At 57.6% G+C, this 17,125-nt stretch overlaps 1 protein-coding gene across 32 annotated transcripts in view; it reads left to right on the forward strand.

Moving 5' to 3' along the window:
- Nucleotides 1-17,125, forward strand: part of DENND2B (DENN domain containing 2B) — a 143,065-nt gene that overhangs the window by 55,353 nt on the left and 70,587 nt on the right. For 2 of the 32 annotated variants that reach the window (XM_084974781.1, XM_084974780.1), the window contains exon 3: nucleotides 7,977-8,162. The exons of the other annotated variants lie outside the window; for them this stretch is intronic. In XM_084974781.1, coding sequence (XP_084830907.1) covers nucleotides 8,092-8,162 — 71 coding nt within the window. In that variant the 5' untranslated portion in view covers nucleotides 7,977-8,091. The remainder of the gene's footprint in view (nucleotides 1-7,976; nucleotides 8,163-17,125) is intronic. 32 annotated transcript variants of the gene reach the window in all.

Consider the following 17,125-nt stretch of genomic DNA (forward strand, 5'->3'; position numbering starts at 1 on the left):
CACTCTCCCTCTCGGTCCTGGCACTTGAAGCATAGGGTCCCCCTCTCTCTGGGAGGTCACTCTGCCTCTCGGTCCTGGCACTCGAAGCATAGGGTCCCCCTCTCTCTGGGAGGTCACTCTGCCTCTCAGTCCTGGCACTTGAAGCATAGGGTCCCCTCTCTCAGGGAGGTCACTCTGCCTCTCTGTCCTGGCACTTGAAGCATAGGGTCCCCTCTCTCTGGGAGGTCACTCTGCCTCTCAGTCCTGGCACTTGAAGCATAGGGTCCCCTCTCTCAGGGAGGTCACTCTGCCTCTCTGTCCTGGCACTTGAAGCATAGGGTCCCCTCTCTCTGGGAGGTCACTCTGCCTCTCGGTCCTGGCACTCGAAGCATAGGGTCCCCCTCTCTCTGGGAGGTCACTCTGCCTCTCGGTCCTGGCACTCGAAGCATAGGGTCCCCCTCTCTCTGGGAGGTCACTCTGCCTCTCAGTCCTGGCACTTGAAGCATAGGGTCCCCTCTCTCAGGGAGGTCACTCTGCCTCTCTGTCCTGGCACTTGAAGCATAGGGTCCCCTCTCTCTGGGAGGTCACTCTGCCTCTCGGTCCTGGCACTCGAAGCATAGGGTCCCCCTCTCTCTGGGAGGTCACTCTGCCTCTCGGTCCTGGCACTCGAAGCATAGGGTCCCCCTCTCTCTGGGAGGTCACTCTGCCTCTCAGTCCTGGCACTTGAAGCATAGGGTCCCCCTCTCTCTGGGAGGTCACTTTGCCTCTCGCTTCTGGCTTTCCCATTAATAAAGTCCCGTCTTCTTTTTTGCATTTATAAATAAAAATGAGGAAAACCTTTTAAAACTTCTGCAAGATGGTGAAGGACACAAAAAGTGCTTTGTCTGTGCTGGGAAGTTGGGCAGAGTGACGCTGACTGCAGCCTCTGAGCCTCCCAGGTGACCCTTCAGCCACCTCCTGACTCACGTCTTTAGTACAGCGCAGGGGCTTTTCCAGTGTCCCGCAGACACCTGGCTGTTTCAGAGGCATCGGTTTTCGGAGCTGGAGGAGAGGCTGCTGGTTGCCGGGCCGGCCCCTCATCCTGCGAGGTTCTTCTGGGGAGTCTGTTTTGAGTGGGCAGAGAGGCTTTCTCCTAGGTTTCGGGTTCGAAGGCAGGTCTCACTGGCAGGAGGAGCTGTTGCTGTTCAGGTGCCTGGGGGTTGGGCAGCTCTTTCAGGAACCTGCAGCCACAGCTCAGAGGGAAACAAGAAAGAAAGAAACGAGGAAGTGGGACTTCCAAGAGCCGAGGTCCTCTCTGTGCGTGGGGCTGTGCCCGGGAGCCCTGCTGTCCGGTCCCCTCCCGCTTCCTCTGCTCCTCTTGCTGTGCGCTCTCCTCCTGGGCTCCTTCTCTCCACCGAATGGGACGGTCAGTTACCCGGGGAGGGTGCAACTTGGAGATGCCTTGAGGGCAGGCCAAGGCCATCCTCAGCTCTGCTGGCTCCGCCCTGTCCCTGGACAAGGACTTGGGTGGAAGTTTGGACGGGCACCCCGACTCCAGATGTCAGGGCCACACTGCTGGTCCGGAGCCCCCGTGGGCTCCATTCCCCACCTGACCCGACTCGGAGAACTGCTGCCGGGGGTCCACTGGCGCCCGAGGGAGGTGGACTGCCTGTGGCCTGGGCCTCGCGGGCTGCTCCCTGCAGGCCGGCGGGAGCGTGTCTTCCTGTTGCTTCTCTTGGCCGGGACTGGTCGCAGCCCCGGAGACTCCTGATGTCCCGTGCGGGGCCCAGGACAGTCGGCCGAGGCAGCCAGGTGGCTAAGAGGGGTCCAGACACACCCGTGGTTCATCCCCACACATCTGTGCTATGGTTCGGCTTTAAACTAAAGTCTAGCAGGGGAGTTCCCAAGGTGGCTCAGTGGTCACCAACCCGGCTGGTATCCATGAGGACGCGGGTTCGAGCCCTGGCCGCGCTCAGCGGGTTAAGGATCCGGCGTTGCTGCGGCTGCAGCTTCGATTTGACCCCTGGCCTGGGACATCGCAAAAGGGGCTGCGTGTGGAGCCTGCGGGCGGCTTGTCTCCCTCTGTGCTTCTGCCTTAGCTTGGGGAGCCAGTGGGCTGGCGCGGGGAGGGCACGGGTCTTGGCAGGTGGTCGAGTTCTCTGAGTTACAGGGACCCAGGAAAGTGAGCTGAGGCCTGGAAGGAAAACGCGGCCGTCGGCCTGTCCGCAAACTCTCTGTCTCTGTGGGAAATGGGGCCTCGCCGAGCGGCGTCCGGGTGCGCAGGCGGGCAACTGCGTGCTGTTTCCTGGTGTCGGGGGTGCAGCGACATTCCGGGGACGTCTGTCCCTGGGGACATGCTGCACCACACCGTCCAACAGAGAAACCCGGGGTCTCTGTTGGTAGCCACAGGCCCTGGAAAGCGGGCCCGTGTGGCGGAGGGCCTGGAGGCCGCGGGGCGGCCGGGCTGCCTTGTCGAAGGGCTCCTCCAGAGCCCCGTCTTCGTTTGGGGGCTCCGATGCGCAGATGTTGGGACGCTGCCAAGAGGCTCACGACATCTCCTCTCAAACCCGCCCGACTGGCATCCGGGTGAGGGTGGGTTACCTGCGGTCAGGAGCTGCCCCCTCGAAGCTAAAGCAGACCCGCCGATGAGGGTTCGCCACGACACTGTCTGTTTCTCAGTTCCAGACCCTTCTTCCGCAGGGCTTGTCCCTGAAGGGGTCTGTATGTTACTGGGGCCTGGCCGACAGGAAGCGGGACAGTGAAGGAAGGACCTTTGAACCCGGGGGCGCAAGGAGCCGGCTGAGTGGGAAGCAGCAGGGAGGCTGCTCAGGCTCATGGGAGAGGGGCCTGGGGCGAAGGTCGGTCTCAGGACGGGGGGTGACAGGGGGTCCCTGGGCGGACTCGGGGGCCTTCCTGACTTAGCAGAAAGCGGATCTGTCCCCAGGCGGCCTGACAGGCGCTGCGCAGGCGGGCGCCTTGGGACGGACCCCGCTGTCTACTTGCTCTGGGCCCGTGGTCGTCTCAGCGCCCGTGTGTCCTGCTTAGGCCGTGGGGACGAAGGCTCCAGGCTCCGAGCCGGGCCGGTCCAGAGAGGTATCAGGTGTGGACGCAGACCGCTCTCGTTTGTCAGACGTCGTTTTGCAGTCGTTTCCTCCCCTCTGTCCGTGTAACCAGGAAAAACATGGACCTCCCGTGGTTGCAGGTTTCGACGGGGTGGGGAGCTGGGGGCTGAACCGTTCGTGCTTCAGGCTGGGCAGGAGATGGTGCCAGGCTTCCACTCGGATTTGAAGCAGTGTTTGACGGATGGAAGAGAGCCAGCTACGGGCTGGGAGCGGCGGGGGGACGGGTCCGGGCCGGGGTCAGAGCTTCCCTGTGGGCGTCCAACGTGAGGTGCATGTGTGTTGGGGTGGGGGTGGGGGTGGGGAATAGGAAAATGGGAAAACTGGAAAGAAAACTAAAGTCAGCCAGTTTTTAGAATCTTTAGCTGTGTTTGAGGCCTTCATTTCGGTCCAGGCTCACTTGTGTCTTAGATCACGGATTCCCCTGCGGAGCTGGGACCACTGCGGTTCTGTTTTTGTCCCGTTTTGGCCGTGGCATGCAGAAGTTCAAACCTGCGCCACAGCAGTGACAACTCTGGATCCTTAACCTGCGAGGCCACCAGGGACCTCCTGGCAACTGAGTTTTAGAGATTGCTTTTGAGTCAGCCTGTACCGTGTTTATTCCGCTCTCAGTGCCTGCTGGACACCGAGCGAGCGTGCGGTGCTGCCGTGGAGGGCTCCGATGGAGCTGTTTGCACATGACGTGAGCGGGTCTCACGTGCAGTGCGCTGGAGAGAGGAAAGCTGGCACGCAGGGCTCTTAAACGCCTGGGTTAAGAACCTGCCATTCCTGTTCACCGGCTGCGGAACCTCGGTCATGGATCGAATCTGTCTGAGCCTCGGTTTCCCGTGAGGCACGTGTACAGTGGGTGTGATGGTAGTTCTTAGCTTGTCACAGTCGTGGTGCGGATGGAAGGGGCGGACTCAGGCGGCGCTCTCAGCCCAGGGCCGGTGCGTGGTGAGCGGTCCATGCTTTTCCGTCATCGTTACCCGTGCACAGCAGCACTTGGAGAGAAGAAGCCTGGCTTACTTGTTGGCCAGGTCCAGTCGGACACTCTGTTAGGAGGAGCAAATATTTTATTCATCTTTCTGTCAAGACCCCAGGAGGGTCTCTGGGTGGTCCTTCTCACCCAGCTTTATCGGCTCGGCTTTGCCTGCCTGTGGGACGCTTCTCCTCCTAGGTCATGGGGTCTCGAGTGGCCTCTTGGCCGCTCCGTAGCTGCAGGCCAGCCCCGGGAGGATTCCTGAGGTCCTGCCCGGCAGCGGGGGCTCCTCCCGGTGCTCTGGACCCAGCTGCCCCAGCGCGCCTCGCCTCTGCTTCCGCCAGCTCTGACTCCGAGCCTTCCAGACCCAGGTCTGGGGGCCTCTAGAGAGGCAACCTCTGTCAACCTTGGTGTCTTCGTCTGTGAATTGGGAGCAGTGGTACCCACTCAGAGATCTGTCGCAAGGGTTAAGTGAGTTAATTGACATAAAGCACTTGGTTTCTGGCACACCTGTGCTCTCTGTCACTGCTCTCCGCCGTGAACCCCTCTGCGTGCACAGCCCTCTGCGTGCACAGCCCTCTGCGTGCACAGCGCAGCCGCAAGAGGCCTGGCCAGGTTGTCAGCAGATCTGGGCTTAGTCCTGGCTCCAGCTGTGACTTGCTGGGTTGAGATAGGCTGGGGCCTGGGACCCTTCGCTGCAGTGCCTGACCTGGAAAAATGTCTCCTCTAAGCGACAACATCCAAGGAAACTAGAAGCGACCAAAACAACTGTGTTCTGTGCAGTTGGGGCAAGTTATGGACAAGATCCACAAAGACCAGAACACCCAGCTGCCACTTCTGAAGAGCTGAGCAAAAGCAGGGTGCTGCACACAACACCCCCAGAGGGTGGGCGAAACCCCTCAGCCGCCCTCTGGCCCGGCCCTGGCCCCCGCCCTGCCTTCGCCGCAACCAAGAAGCCGCTGCCTGGGAGGCTGGTGCTGTTCTCACTCGCCCGCCGCAGCAGGGCTGGGATAAAGCCCTGCCTGGGTTTCTTATCGGACCTCTTATCCATTTCTATTGATTGAGGAAGGCCAAGAGCCCCGCCAGGTCACAGGGTGACCTTGGGGAAGAAAGCTGGCTTCTCGAGGCTCCAGCTCCCTCTTCCGGGAAGTGGGAGTCACGGATCGTTTTCCTCGACGTCCCGACTTGACTCTTACCTTTGCCGCGAGACTCCCTCAAGTCCTGTGAAATTAAGCGTAATGTTTGATGTGTTTTATTTCCTCAAATTGACCACTATACGTCATTTATGCTTAAAAATATTTGAGTAACTTCACCTCATCAGCTGGAGCATTTCAAACTGGTTCTCATGCTGGAGACTGGGCGCTCAGCCGGCTGGGGCTTGGTTGCAACGGCTTCTGGAGAGGCTCCCCCCAGGCAGCCGGAAAGGCTTCCAGGTCAGTGGAAGGAGCTGGGTGGTTTCAGTCAGTGCCTCCGGGAAAAGTTTGGTCGGCAGGTGTTTGGGGCACGCGTTTGTTTTGCTACCTAGACTGAGACCAGCTCTGGGAATGAATACTGCTGGCACTGTTTTCCTCTCAGTGGAGAAAACTGGCAGTGTTTGCCCCTCTCTTGTTTAGAGCCTGGAGTGGCCAGTTGTGTTCAGAGACAGATCTGTGTGTTAGGAGAAGAGCCATCCAACCCAAGAGTGATGTTCGGAGCCGGGTCAGACTTTTGGGCCTTGCGTCTGGCTCCGCCACTTCCCAGCTCTGCAGCCCCTGTTCCGCTTCTGTACGATGGAGGTGGCGATAGCCCCGGTTTCGGAGGGTTGGCGAGATTTCGTGCCTATGCTGTTCTCACTGTCAGGTGCTGAGAAGAGTACCTGCGTTACTGCCTAAAGCCGAGTGAACCATGACTAAGCCAAGCAGAGCTTGTGTCGGAGTGCTGATCCGTCGGGTTTGCTCTCTGAGGAATGCCAGGCGGCAGCCCCTTCCTCTGTGTCCTGGACAGGTGTCTCGTGTTAGCAGGGCAGCAGCGAGTGTTCCCTCTCCGTACATGGATCCTAAGCTGGCTTTTGTCACTTGCTTTTGTGAAGCAGGATGTAAACCAGAGGGCAGTCTGGCTGAACGGGGGAGCCTCCGAGGTGAAAGGGACCCCCTCTCTGTGGGCAGAGCCGTGAGTCGCAGAGCAGGATGGCAGGTGGGTCGAGGGTAAATTCAGGGGCTGAGAGAGGGAGGTGACAGAGTGTGCTGAGGCTCCTGGCACGTGCGTGTGGCCGAGACCGGGAGCTGTGTGGGAAGCTCCGGGTCCTTGATCTTCCAGGAGACACGCTTCGGGTGAGACTGCCTCCGCAGCGGACACCAGGATTTCCGTCTCCGAGGAGCGGTGGGTCGGGACGAGGAGGTTCTACCCCTTCCTCCCGAGAAGGAGTAGCACACGCAGCTTGGTGCATCTCATCTGCAAGTGTAATTAGAAAGAGGTTTTCTTTTTCAACTGCAAGAAGCAGGAGCGTTGCTGCCGGACGGAGCAGCGTGTTGGGAGGCCTCACATCTCCTCTGAGCGCCCCCAAAGCACTCAGCTGTGCTGTCGTCTCGTGTGGAAATAGGGAGGGCACATCAGCAGCATCCGCTGGCAGGCCTCTGTGCCCCGCGGGCCTCGGACAGGCTGGGCGCGGCTGCTTCCGGGCTTTGGCCCCTGAGGGAGGCTCTCGATTTCGAGTTTCCTTCGCTTTGGAGAACCAAGGCCCGCAGGTGAGGCCAAGCGGCGTATTTCTCCGGCAGTTTCCCTTCAGTAGCTCCCAGAGGCGGGAGCTCAGACTGTGGGTGGCTCCCTGAGGACGCAGGAGAGGCGCAGCCGTGGTGATGGCTCTGTCACCTCCCAAAGCCCAGTCCCGGAGGCGGGTGTGCCTGGCACGGAGCTCCACCGGACCCGCCTTCGTGGATCGGCGGCGTGGAGCCGCTCTGTGTTCCGAAGGAGCGGCGGAAAGAGGAGGCAGGGCGCAGGAGCCACGCGCGGGGCTTTGTCCTCCCGTGTGGGATCTGAGAATGAGAGCGTGGGATCCGCAGGAGCAGAAGTTGAAGAGCCCGACCGGCCGCGGCGTCTGGACGCGGAGGAAAGTCCGGGATTGCGGTGGCAGTGGCCTTGGTTTACAGTCTGTGACTTGACGGACTCGGCGACTCGCGCTCTGGAGTCTGCAAGGGACAGAGAGTGCGCAAGGTTCTTTTCTTTGCCCCCCCGCCCCCCACCGGATTTACTCACCCTTTTGGGTTCGGACAGAAATGGGAATGCCGGAGAGAGCAGGCCTCTGGGCCTGGGCCCTGTGCTGCCAGAGTCGCCACCGCTCCCGACTGGGTCACTGCTCAGCTGTGCTAGGAGGGCCTGCCGAGAGGATACGGGCACTGAGAGGGCCGTGGGTTTTATCAGCTCTGGGTCGGAGCCGCAAGGGAAGTGGATCCAGTTGAAAAGGGAGCAGTGAGGAGCAACGGGAGGGCTTAGTTGTATTTAAATCTCATTAAATAAGGAAGGAGAAACTTATTTTTTTCCATCTAACACCCCCCCCCCCCGCCGCCCGTCTGTGGAAAACCAGTGTGTCGGGGCGGATTCTAGGTCTCTGGCACGACCCGGGATGAGGTGTCGAAACTCGAGAGGGGTGGCTGGCTAAGGGGAACACGGAATTTGATGGAAGAGAGTCAAGGGAAGGAGTTTGGGGCAGTCGAAGGGACCTGGAGGGTGGATAGGCTCATAACTCATGAACGAGAGAAGCGTGAACGATGTTGACAGGTCTGGGTGATGCTCGGGATCAAGCAGTGTGTGTTGGTGAAGCGTTCGTAGATGGCAGCCTTGTGTCGCGTCACCAGGAGATGCCAGCCCCGCTCGGGCAGCGCCTCGTGCTAGGTGTTCTCACTGGCGTCACTGGAGCGAGTTCTTACAGCAGCAGGTGAATTTGTTGGTGTCCGTGTCCACAGCTGAGGAGCTGAGAGCCACTGACGGGCCTAATCCAGCTCGCGGTGGTGTGATTCCCGGCGCCGTGCCCTCCTCTGAAGCCCTCTGCACCCCCTCCTGGTTCGCCCCGGACGAGGAATGAGCCTCTTTTCCCTGGATCGCTGTGTGTTGTCTGCCGTCTTGTTCTCCTCTCTCCATCGACAGCTGGGGTAGGTAGTGTCTGTCTCGGGGGTTAAGTGTCTTTCTCTGAAGGGAGCCCCTGGTTACGAGTGGAGAAGGCGGCCACAGCGGGGCCTGGGGGCGGGTGGGGCCCGGCCGGGAAGAGCCTGGACCCCCCTCTCTCTCTGGGCGGGAGGGGCCGCGACCCCTCGTCAGTCCTCCACGGTGAGTTCGCTAGATCTCCCGTGAGGTCCCCTCCGGTTCAGGATGAGAAGACGGAGTTTGGTTCTGGAAGACTGAATTTGTCCGTAAGCCAGCGTTTATAAACTGACTTTCCAGTGTACAGGTCTCTCTCAGAGTCTTCAAGTTTGTGGGACGTATTTGAGGGAAGAAATGTATCAGGTCACAACTTCCATTTGCGGGAAATTGAACGTGGACTAGTCTCTGTTGGTGGGAACTTCTTTTTTGAGGGACTGGTCATGTTTGGACGCAGTGACTCAAGGAAGGGCCAGGATTCTGACATGAAGATGGATGAGGTGTTTGTAGGCTTCGAACCCCCGGCTTGATGAGGTCCGAGTTCAGCCCAGCGCACCAGCTGGACGGAAGAGTCCGTGGAGAGCAGGGCAGGGCGCCTTTGGCTTTCGCTCTGAGCGTGGACTGCGGACACACACAGCAGCTGCTCTGTGTTCTGCTTTCCTGTTTCCCCAGCCCTGCCTGTCTTAGCAACCCCTTTGCATCGGAGGTTGCCCCGTGGTTTGGGAAGACTCCATCAGCAGGTGCTTTTGTCTCCAGCCCCTGTCACTGAGCCCGCGTTAGTTGGTCACCTGCCGTGAGTGAGGGACAAAGTGAGCAAGGGGATGAGGGGAAAGCTTGGTTGAGGCCAGAACTTGAAGTGTTGGGACTCCTCAAGAATTGGGGCGTCGTTCTTCTGAAAGCAGAAAAGGGACACAGTTGAATTCAGTGGGGAGAAAAGAAACTTAGGAGCCTACGGGGGGGATAGAATTAGAGCGGGAAGAAACTGGTCTTCTTGGGTGTAACTCGGAGTTGGGACCCTCAGTCCCCGCCGTCCGGACGCCCCTTGCCGTCCAATTAAATGCACTTTAGGGGCGTCCCAGCTCCTTGTACAGAGCCCTCTAGGCTCTTAGAGCCGTGGTTTTCAGACCAGAGCAGCCCCAGACTCACCTGGAAAGCTTGTTTCCAATTTACTCGCTCTAAAGTGGGGCCTGAGAGGTTGCCTTTTTAGCAGGTTCCTAAGTCGCTTCCTGCTCTGGCTGGGACCCGGGAGGGCGTGAGGCCGGGTGTTGACCGCGCACCTTCTTTCTCTCGCTGAGAGTCCCACGGCTGCATTTTGGCGACTCCTGGGTGCTTAGGCCAGAGCATCGGCAGAGCCTGGTCCAGGCCCCCAGGACTCGCCGTATCCCTGTCGCCTCCGCGTGAGCTCTCCAGCTGTGTGCGCTCGAGTTGGGACACGGCCGTCTGGGCACATGATTCTTTTAAGATGGGTGACCTTCATGCCCGAAAGGTCCCCCGCCCTTCGGGACAGCCTCCTGCCGCAGGCTCGGCATCTGGTAGTTCTGTGGATGAGCCACGTTTGCACAGGACATGCCCGGGGGATTATCTCTCTCTAGCCCAGGAGTTGAATTTCAAGGGCAAAGTCCGCAGTTGGCGGCCAGTCGGCTGAGGACGCCTGGAAGGGAGGACTTGCCCTGGCTCCCCTTCGCCGCCGGGTCTCAGGCCTCTCCCTCGGAGGTCAGGCTTTCCATTTGTCTGCTGCCCGCGTGGGCGACGTAGGCAAGGTCCCCTGCTGGAGCCGCGTGGCCGCAGGCCCAGCGCCTTGCTGTTGCCTCAGGTGTGACCCTCGTCGCGGTGGATGCCAGCTGCCCGTGCGTCTGGGACGTTCTCAGGTTCTCGAGTCCGTGTCTGCGCTCCTGTCTGCTGTGGTCAGTGACTCTTAGGTGTTCCTAACGCTCTCCTTTTCAGCCCCCTCCCGAGTTCGGCCCAGCCGTGGAGCCCTGTCTCGGCCTAGGAAGGGCTGCTAAAGAGACCTCCTCCTCCTCGGCCCAGCCTTGTCGTGTCCCGCACACTCCGGAAACGAGGGTTTTCGTAGGCATACCCCGCTAAGAGGAGGGGGCTGCCGGTGGCGCTGAGCCCTGGCAAGGCCCCGGGCTCGAAGGTGCCTGAGCGGCCAGGACGGTTCTGGGGCTGCCGGCTCAGAGCCTGGTCCAGCCCCGTGCGCAGGAGTTTCGAGGGGAGAGAGCCAGCGCCAAGGTGGCAGAGCCGCAGGGCTGGGACGCAGAGCTTCTCACTGCTGCCCACTCGGGACCCACCTGCTGTGTCCACAGCTCAAGAGCTGGGAGGTGTTAGAATTTCAGATGAGCAAGCATGCACAGAACTGTGCCAGGCTCATTTTTGTGTAAGATTTTTTTCCTTTTTTATTTTTCGGTAACAAAGGCAATACATTTGTTCTAAAAACTTGCCAAGTAGAAAAATCTGTAAGTCAGAATAGGAACCTGTTGTATAAACCCATGCCTCAGGAATATAATCATTGGTAACAGTTGGGTGAAAATGGATTTATTTCTACATTTGTATATACATTTATTTTACTTTTACAAAACAGATTATACTTTAATAAAAACATGGCAAGAAGCATTATGACAGTGTGCAGAAATTCGGAACCTTTTTATGCTGCTGACGGGAATGTAAATGGTGCATGAGACTGCCTTCTTTTGGTTCCTCGAAAAGCTCGTGATGCAGCAGTTCCACTCCCAAGTACGAACCCAGCAGAATTGAAAACAGAACTCGGAGGCTTCACGGCACGTTCATGGCAGCATTATTCACTGTCCCCAAAGGTGAAAACAACCCAAGTGTTCACCCATGGATAAATGAATGAAGGGAATGTGGTGTGTATGTGCAGTGGAATATTATTCACCCATAAAAAGGGATGAGATTCTGATACACGGATGGACCTTTAAAGCACTGGGGGCTAAGTGACGTAGATCAGGCATAAGAGGACAAAGAGTCTTTGATTCTGCTTCTGTGCAACATCAGTAACAAGCTAAGGCGTAGAGACAGAAGGTAGATGAGCAGTTCCCAGGAGCCCGGGGAGAACTGCGAGCTGTCCTAAATGGTTAGAGCGTTTCTCTCCGGGAGTGCGAAAGAGTCTTGGGAATAGTGGTGATGGTTGCACACCATCGTGAATGACATTAATGCCACTGGGTTTGCCCCTTAAAAATACTTTAAACAGGAGTTCCCATCGTGGCGCAGCGGTTAACGAATCCGACTAGGAACCATGAGGTTGCGGGTTCGATCCCTGCCCCTGCTCAGTGGGTTAACGATCCGGCGTTGCCGTGAGCTGTGGTGTAGGTTGCAGACACGGCTCGGATCCCGCGTTGCTGTGGCTCTGGCGTAGGCCAGTGGCTACAGCTCCGATTGGACCCCTAGCCTGGGAACCTCCATATGCCACGGGAGTGGCCCCCAAATTAGCAAAAAGACAAAAAAAAAATAAAAATTAAAAAAAAAAACTTTAAACAGCAACGTTTATATTCTATGTATTTAACACAATTTAAAAACTGGTTGAGATTTTCTCACTTGATAATGTACCTAGGCCGTCTTTCCACGTCGGCGCATCAGTGTTAGGAGCAGCTTTCTCCAGGTGGGTGTGTCCTCATTTATTTAACCACCGCGATTGATGGATTGATGGGTGTTTGAGTCCTTCCCCGTGTTTCCGGTTGGAAACAGGTGAGCAGGAAACAGTGGTGAGCAGCTGTCTTTGCCCCCGTTTCTCCTGCCCCTTTAGGCAAAGGCCCCAGAAGGAAGGTTGCCGATCCGAGGTCGTGCTCATTTAGCGTGTCGGTAGGAACCGGCAGACCGCTTTCCGCAGAGGCTGCCTCGGCTGGGATCTCAGCAGCAGCCCTGCCTCACCGCCCTCTGCCGACACGGGTCTTCTGGGGTGTCCGGCCTTGGCCGGCCTGATGTGTGCAGGGTTTCTTGCCGTCTGTAACATCGCCTCCGTTCTAGGAACACTGAAGCCCTTTGATGCTCGCTGGTAGTTGAGCTGCTTCTTACGCGAATTTTCTGTTCAAATGCTTTATTTTTGATGTGGTCATTGTTTTTCTTGTAGATTCTAAGTGCTTTTCCATACAGATCACGTTAGAGCTGTTTTTGCCGCAAGTGCTGGTGATTATTTTTCTCCTCAGTTGTTTTAATTTTTGACTTTGTGCTGCCTTTCATATGTTTTAAATTTTTGTGTAGGTCCATGTATGATGTTTTCCTTCATGGCTTTTGAGTTGTATTTTATGTCATGCTTTGAAAAATTTTCTTCACTCGCTAGAATTATAAAAATAATTGATTCTTTTTTTCTTGTGTTTTTATGATTCCAGTTCTTACACTCAAACTAAGTAAGTTTGTAGTAAGGTGAAGCAGGAATTAAATTCTATTGATAAAAAACCTAAAATAACTTTTTCATGTTACATTTGGTCTTGAGATAAAATCGATAGGCTTCTGTTCGCCTGAGGGTCTTAGGGCGCGAGGCTGCCTGGCTTCAGCTTCTTCGGATATTCCTCGTTCAGCATGAACCCTGACCCCTGAAAACGTGCTGCGCTGTTTATAGGGAACATTTCCCCTTCGGTTTCCAAAACACGCCCTTGTGTGAGAGGTCCTCGGGTCCCAGCCTGTTTTCGTTCGCCCTTTCCCCGGGAGCCCGGCGGCTTCTCTGGGTGCTGGGGGCCCCTGCACCGGGCCCCTTCCGGGAGCCGGCGCCCCCTCTGTGCCGGGGACCCGGCGCTCCAGGGCCAGACGGCGTGGCAGCGACGGAAAGGGGTTGCTCTTAGATCGCAGGCGGTGTGACGCCGGCCCGGCCTGGCTGCGGCTGCGGCTGTGGCTGCGGTGTGGCCGGGAGGGGCCGCCTGGGGGAGGGCCTGGCTTGCTGCTGGGGAGACGCGGGTCAGGGGCCGCGAGGATGCGGCGGGAAGAAGTGCGGAGGTGCTCGGCTGCCTGGGACCGACGGAGGAAGGCCCGCGGGGCGAGGGGAGGACGAGGCCCCGCCGCAGCCCCAGGGACGCGGCTCGCAGGCGCTTCCTGGTTGCGTTGGAAACCACAGCACCTTTCAGCCACCTGGACGTGCGGCGCCCGAGGGTTGTGAACCCAGAAAAGAAAGCCTTGTTCACCGATCAGAATGAGGAAGCTCTTGGGACCGGAAATTCGGGGTGAGAGGCTGCCGAGAGGACAGCCTGGACCCCTCGGCCTCGATGCCCGGGGCCGCCAGAGGCTTCCCGGGAGGCCCTTCGAGGAAGGACGCGGCTAAGGGAGCCACGGGGGAGACGGCTTCGGGGGGTCGCCGGGACGGGCAGGGCCAGGACCCTGGGCCGAGGCCGCCGCCAGCGTCCAGGGGTCCCGAGAGGACAGGAGTCATCCAGTTGCTGGCGGGAAGGCGGGTGGGTCAGGGCGGTGGGTGGCAGAGGGAGTCGTGCTGGTTCCAAGTGTGAAGTAGGGTCGGTTGGCTTTCTTTTTGATACTTTGTGCCTTTGGCCGCTGTGAGGAGTTATTTTTCAAATGGGGGGGCGGTGCAGGGCGGGCAGGGCCTGCGCGAGGCCAGAGGAGAGCCAAGCAGCCATGCTGAGGGGTCGCGCTGGGCGGAGGCAGTCTCGGGGCAGAGAGAAGGGGAGCCTGCAGGTGCATTGGTGGCCGTGCCAGGCCACCCCAAACACCGGGGAGCCTTCAACAGCTTTCGTATCATCTCTCGTGGTTTGGGGTCTTGCCTGGGGTCTGCTCATGTAATTTTTTTCAGAGGGGGCTGGGGCTGGACTCGTTCCCACAGGTGGAGCCTGACTGGGGAGAACTCCAGCGGCTGGGACCCTGGCCCTCTGGCCGCTGCTCCTCGGCCTCCTACCGTGACCCCTGTGGCCCCTCCACGTGACGGCTCAGGCCTGGGAAGTCAGTGGCCCGAGAGCCTGGCGGAAGTTGCCTGGCCCTGTCTACCCTGTAGCCTTGGAAAGTAGGTTCCTTCACGTCCTCGAGGTGGCTGCTGAGGTCCTTCTGGTTCGCGGCGACAGATCAAACCATTTGAGCTTGTTTTAGATGCCCACGGTCACACAGATTAATTTGGATTTTATGCTGTGGGGCAGTGTTCCCCAGACCCAAATCACTGCTCACCATCTTCAGGCCGCTCTGAACTGAGATTTACGTACTTAAGTCAGCTAACTTCCCAACTGAAATGTGTTTTCAAAGGGAACGTTATCTCCCTTTGTTAAAGTGGAAGATCAAAATAACTTGCCAAAATCAGGAGGTACGTTCTAAAGTAAATACAGTGAACGCAAAAAACAGTCTGGAAAAATTTTGCCAGAAACTGCTGCCTTGAGTGTCTGCTCCCCCCCCCCCCCCCCGCCCCCGGTTCCCCAAGATTCTCAGTGATCAAGACATGGCAGGTGGGGACTTTCCTCTTAGTCTAGTGAGAAGGTTTGAAAGATTTACAGAATGAATGGCTTGTTGGCCTTCTGATTTTATGCCATTTAATTCTGTGTAATGCAGTCTGGTGGTTCCTCCCACATTTTAGGACGCGCTGCTCTGGGCAGTCGAGCTGCTGAAAGAAGTGCACACCGGCCTGATAGGGTTGAATGTGCAAGATCACTTTGGCTGAATTGTAGGGAATAGATTTGAAGAAGGTGAACGTGGAGCAAAGAACTGGTTGTAGGAGGCTTCTGCCGTAGGTCGTCACGTCCACGGGTCCGAGAGCGGCGGGGAAGGAGGCGCGAGTGGAAGGAGGAGGAATTTGGAGCGCTTGGTGGGAGACCGGCGGGTCGGGGTGACCGGCAGAGACCTGGGGACACCGTGGAAGAGGCCAGGTGGGAGGTGGCTTCCGGGAGGCGCAGTGGGAAACGAGTGCAGTGGGAGGCATTCCTCCTTCTTACATTTTCAGCATGAATTTTCTTGCCACTTGATGGATTCGTCTTATTGTTTCTTCGCGGGTATTGTTCAGGTTCTTCCTCTTTGCCCCGTGTTCTCTGTGAATTAGACGTAGAGGCTCGTTAGGGTTGGGTTAAGCAGCAGCTCGGAGGCGCATAATGGCTGGTTTCCTCACTATTTCTGAGGCTGACTTTGGTCACCACGTAAGGTAGGGCAGCCAGATGTCTCCATTATAAAATTACAGCTTTCAGTGTGTAACCAGCAGATAATCTGTGGGTGACCTTTGGCGCAACTCCCCTTCAATCTTCAAATTAAGCGGTTTTATTTTTTAACTTTTATTGTGGAAAATGTCAGACAGGCACCCAAGCAGAGGGGTGGAAGATGGACGCGCGTACCCCATCCAGCCTCAGCTGCCAGCGGCGCCTGGACCCGCTGCTTTTTCCTGCCCCGTCCGCTCCCTCTCCTTCTCCGGTGGAGTTTTGCAGGTGAATTCCCGACAGTAGACCATCTCATTCTTGAACGCTTCACAGCGTCTTGAAAAGACATTTCAGGCACGTTTAGATGTGTTGATTTCTTCCTTTTTCTTTCTTTTTTTAAATTTTATGGCTGCACCCGGGGCATGTGAAATTCCTGGGCCAGGGATTCAATCCAAGCCACAGCGGTCAGATCCCTTAACCCACTGCGCCAGGCTGGGGATCAAACCTGTGCCTCCGCAGCAACCCGATTCTTTCTTTCTTTTTCTCTTTTTAGGGCCACACCCACGGCATGTGGAGGTTCCCAGTCTAGGGGTCGAATTGGAGCTGTGACCGCTGGCCTACACCACAGCCACAGCAAAGCCAGATCTGTAACCAGCGAGTGAGACCAGGGATCGAACCTGCGTCCTCAGGGATGCTAGTCGGGTTCATTACCAGTGAGCCACAGTGGAAACTCCCCGTGTGTCTTCTTGAATGAACTTTGTCTGGATGGATGCCCAGGAGTGGGATTGCTGGGTCACGTGGTAGTTCTGTGTTTAGTTTTCCGAGGTATCTCCATCCTGTTCTCCATGGTGGTTGTAGCAACCCGGTCTGGACCCCCTGTGCCGCGGCAGGAACCCCCAGCTGTACTGATTCCTGATCAGCCGTGTTGAGCCGACCCCCCGAAGGAGCAGAGAAGGCTGATGATTGACTTGACCCCGCGTCGCGCCTCATCAGTAGCATGTTGTTCCTTTGTATGCGTGGGCGCCACCTGTGCAGATTCCACCACAACCTCAGATATTCAGGAGAAAAGTCCCAGAGAGTTTCAGAAAGCAAAGCTTGAATGTGCCCCTCGCCCGCATCAGCAACTGTTTACCCAGCGTTTACACTGCATTTACAACTGTTTGCATGTCCCTTCCGTAGTCCTAGGTTTGTAACATGCTAGGAAGGACGGAAGGGCGTGGGAGTGTGTACACTGGCTAAAAGCAAATGCTGCGTCCTGTAGGAGCCCCGAGTATCCCCATGTGTTGGTACCTGTGTCCTCCTTGGGCAGTGAGAGAGAACAGGGCCAGGGATCCGAGGGTGGGGCGGATCGTGGGCTCATGGAAGGACAGAGGGCGGGCTGGTGGCACCGAGGAAGGAGGAGGGGCTCCAGGGAAGCGGCCCGGACCAAGGCCAAAGGGCAGCGTTGGATGCTAAAAAGATGGACAGCCAGGAAGGGACGTTGTGCTCAGGGGGAAGGGTTTTAGAGGCAAGACTGAGATGCATTATCTCAGGCAACGCCAAGGTCCGAGAACGATCAATAGGCATGGGTGACAACGTAAAATTGAAGCCAGGCTGCCCGTTGGGAGGCGAGGGTCCGAGTGGGCCCTGCACATAGACGGTGAGGTTGCCAGGGGAGGAGAGGGCCCAGGGCGAGCCTGGTGTGCGTTCAGGGCAGCAGGTGCCGGCGCGTCTGCGAGCCCAAGGACGTGGGGGGGTCGCTGTACAGCAGAGTGGGGGCGCTGGAGGAAAGCTCGTGAGCGTGTCGGTGGTGGCAGAGGGCAAGGTGGAAAAACGCAGGACACCCTTTTCGAGAGCTTCTAACTAAGCCCGCTGTGCTCTGGTAGACCCTGCATCCCCTGGTTGCGGACGGGGACTGGTTGAAGAGGAAGCGAAGT

Source organism: Sus scrofa, chromosome 9 (genome assembly GCF_054392235.1).
Source record: "Sus scrofa isolate SSC_HxYL_T2T_F1_AM1 chromosome 9, Sscrofa_HxYL_maternal_Yorkshire_Landrace_v2.0, whole genome shotgun sequence".
Taxonomy (NCBI): Eukaryota; Metazoa; Chordata; class Mammalia; order Artiodactyla; family Suidae; genus Sus; species Sus scrofa.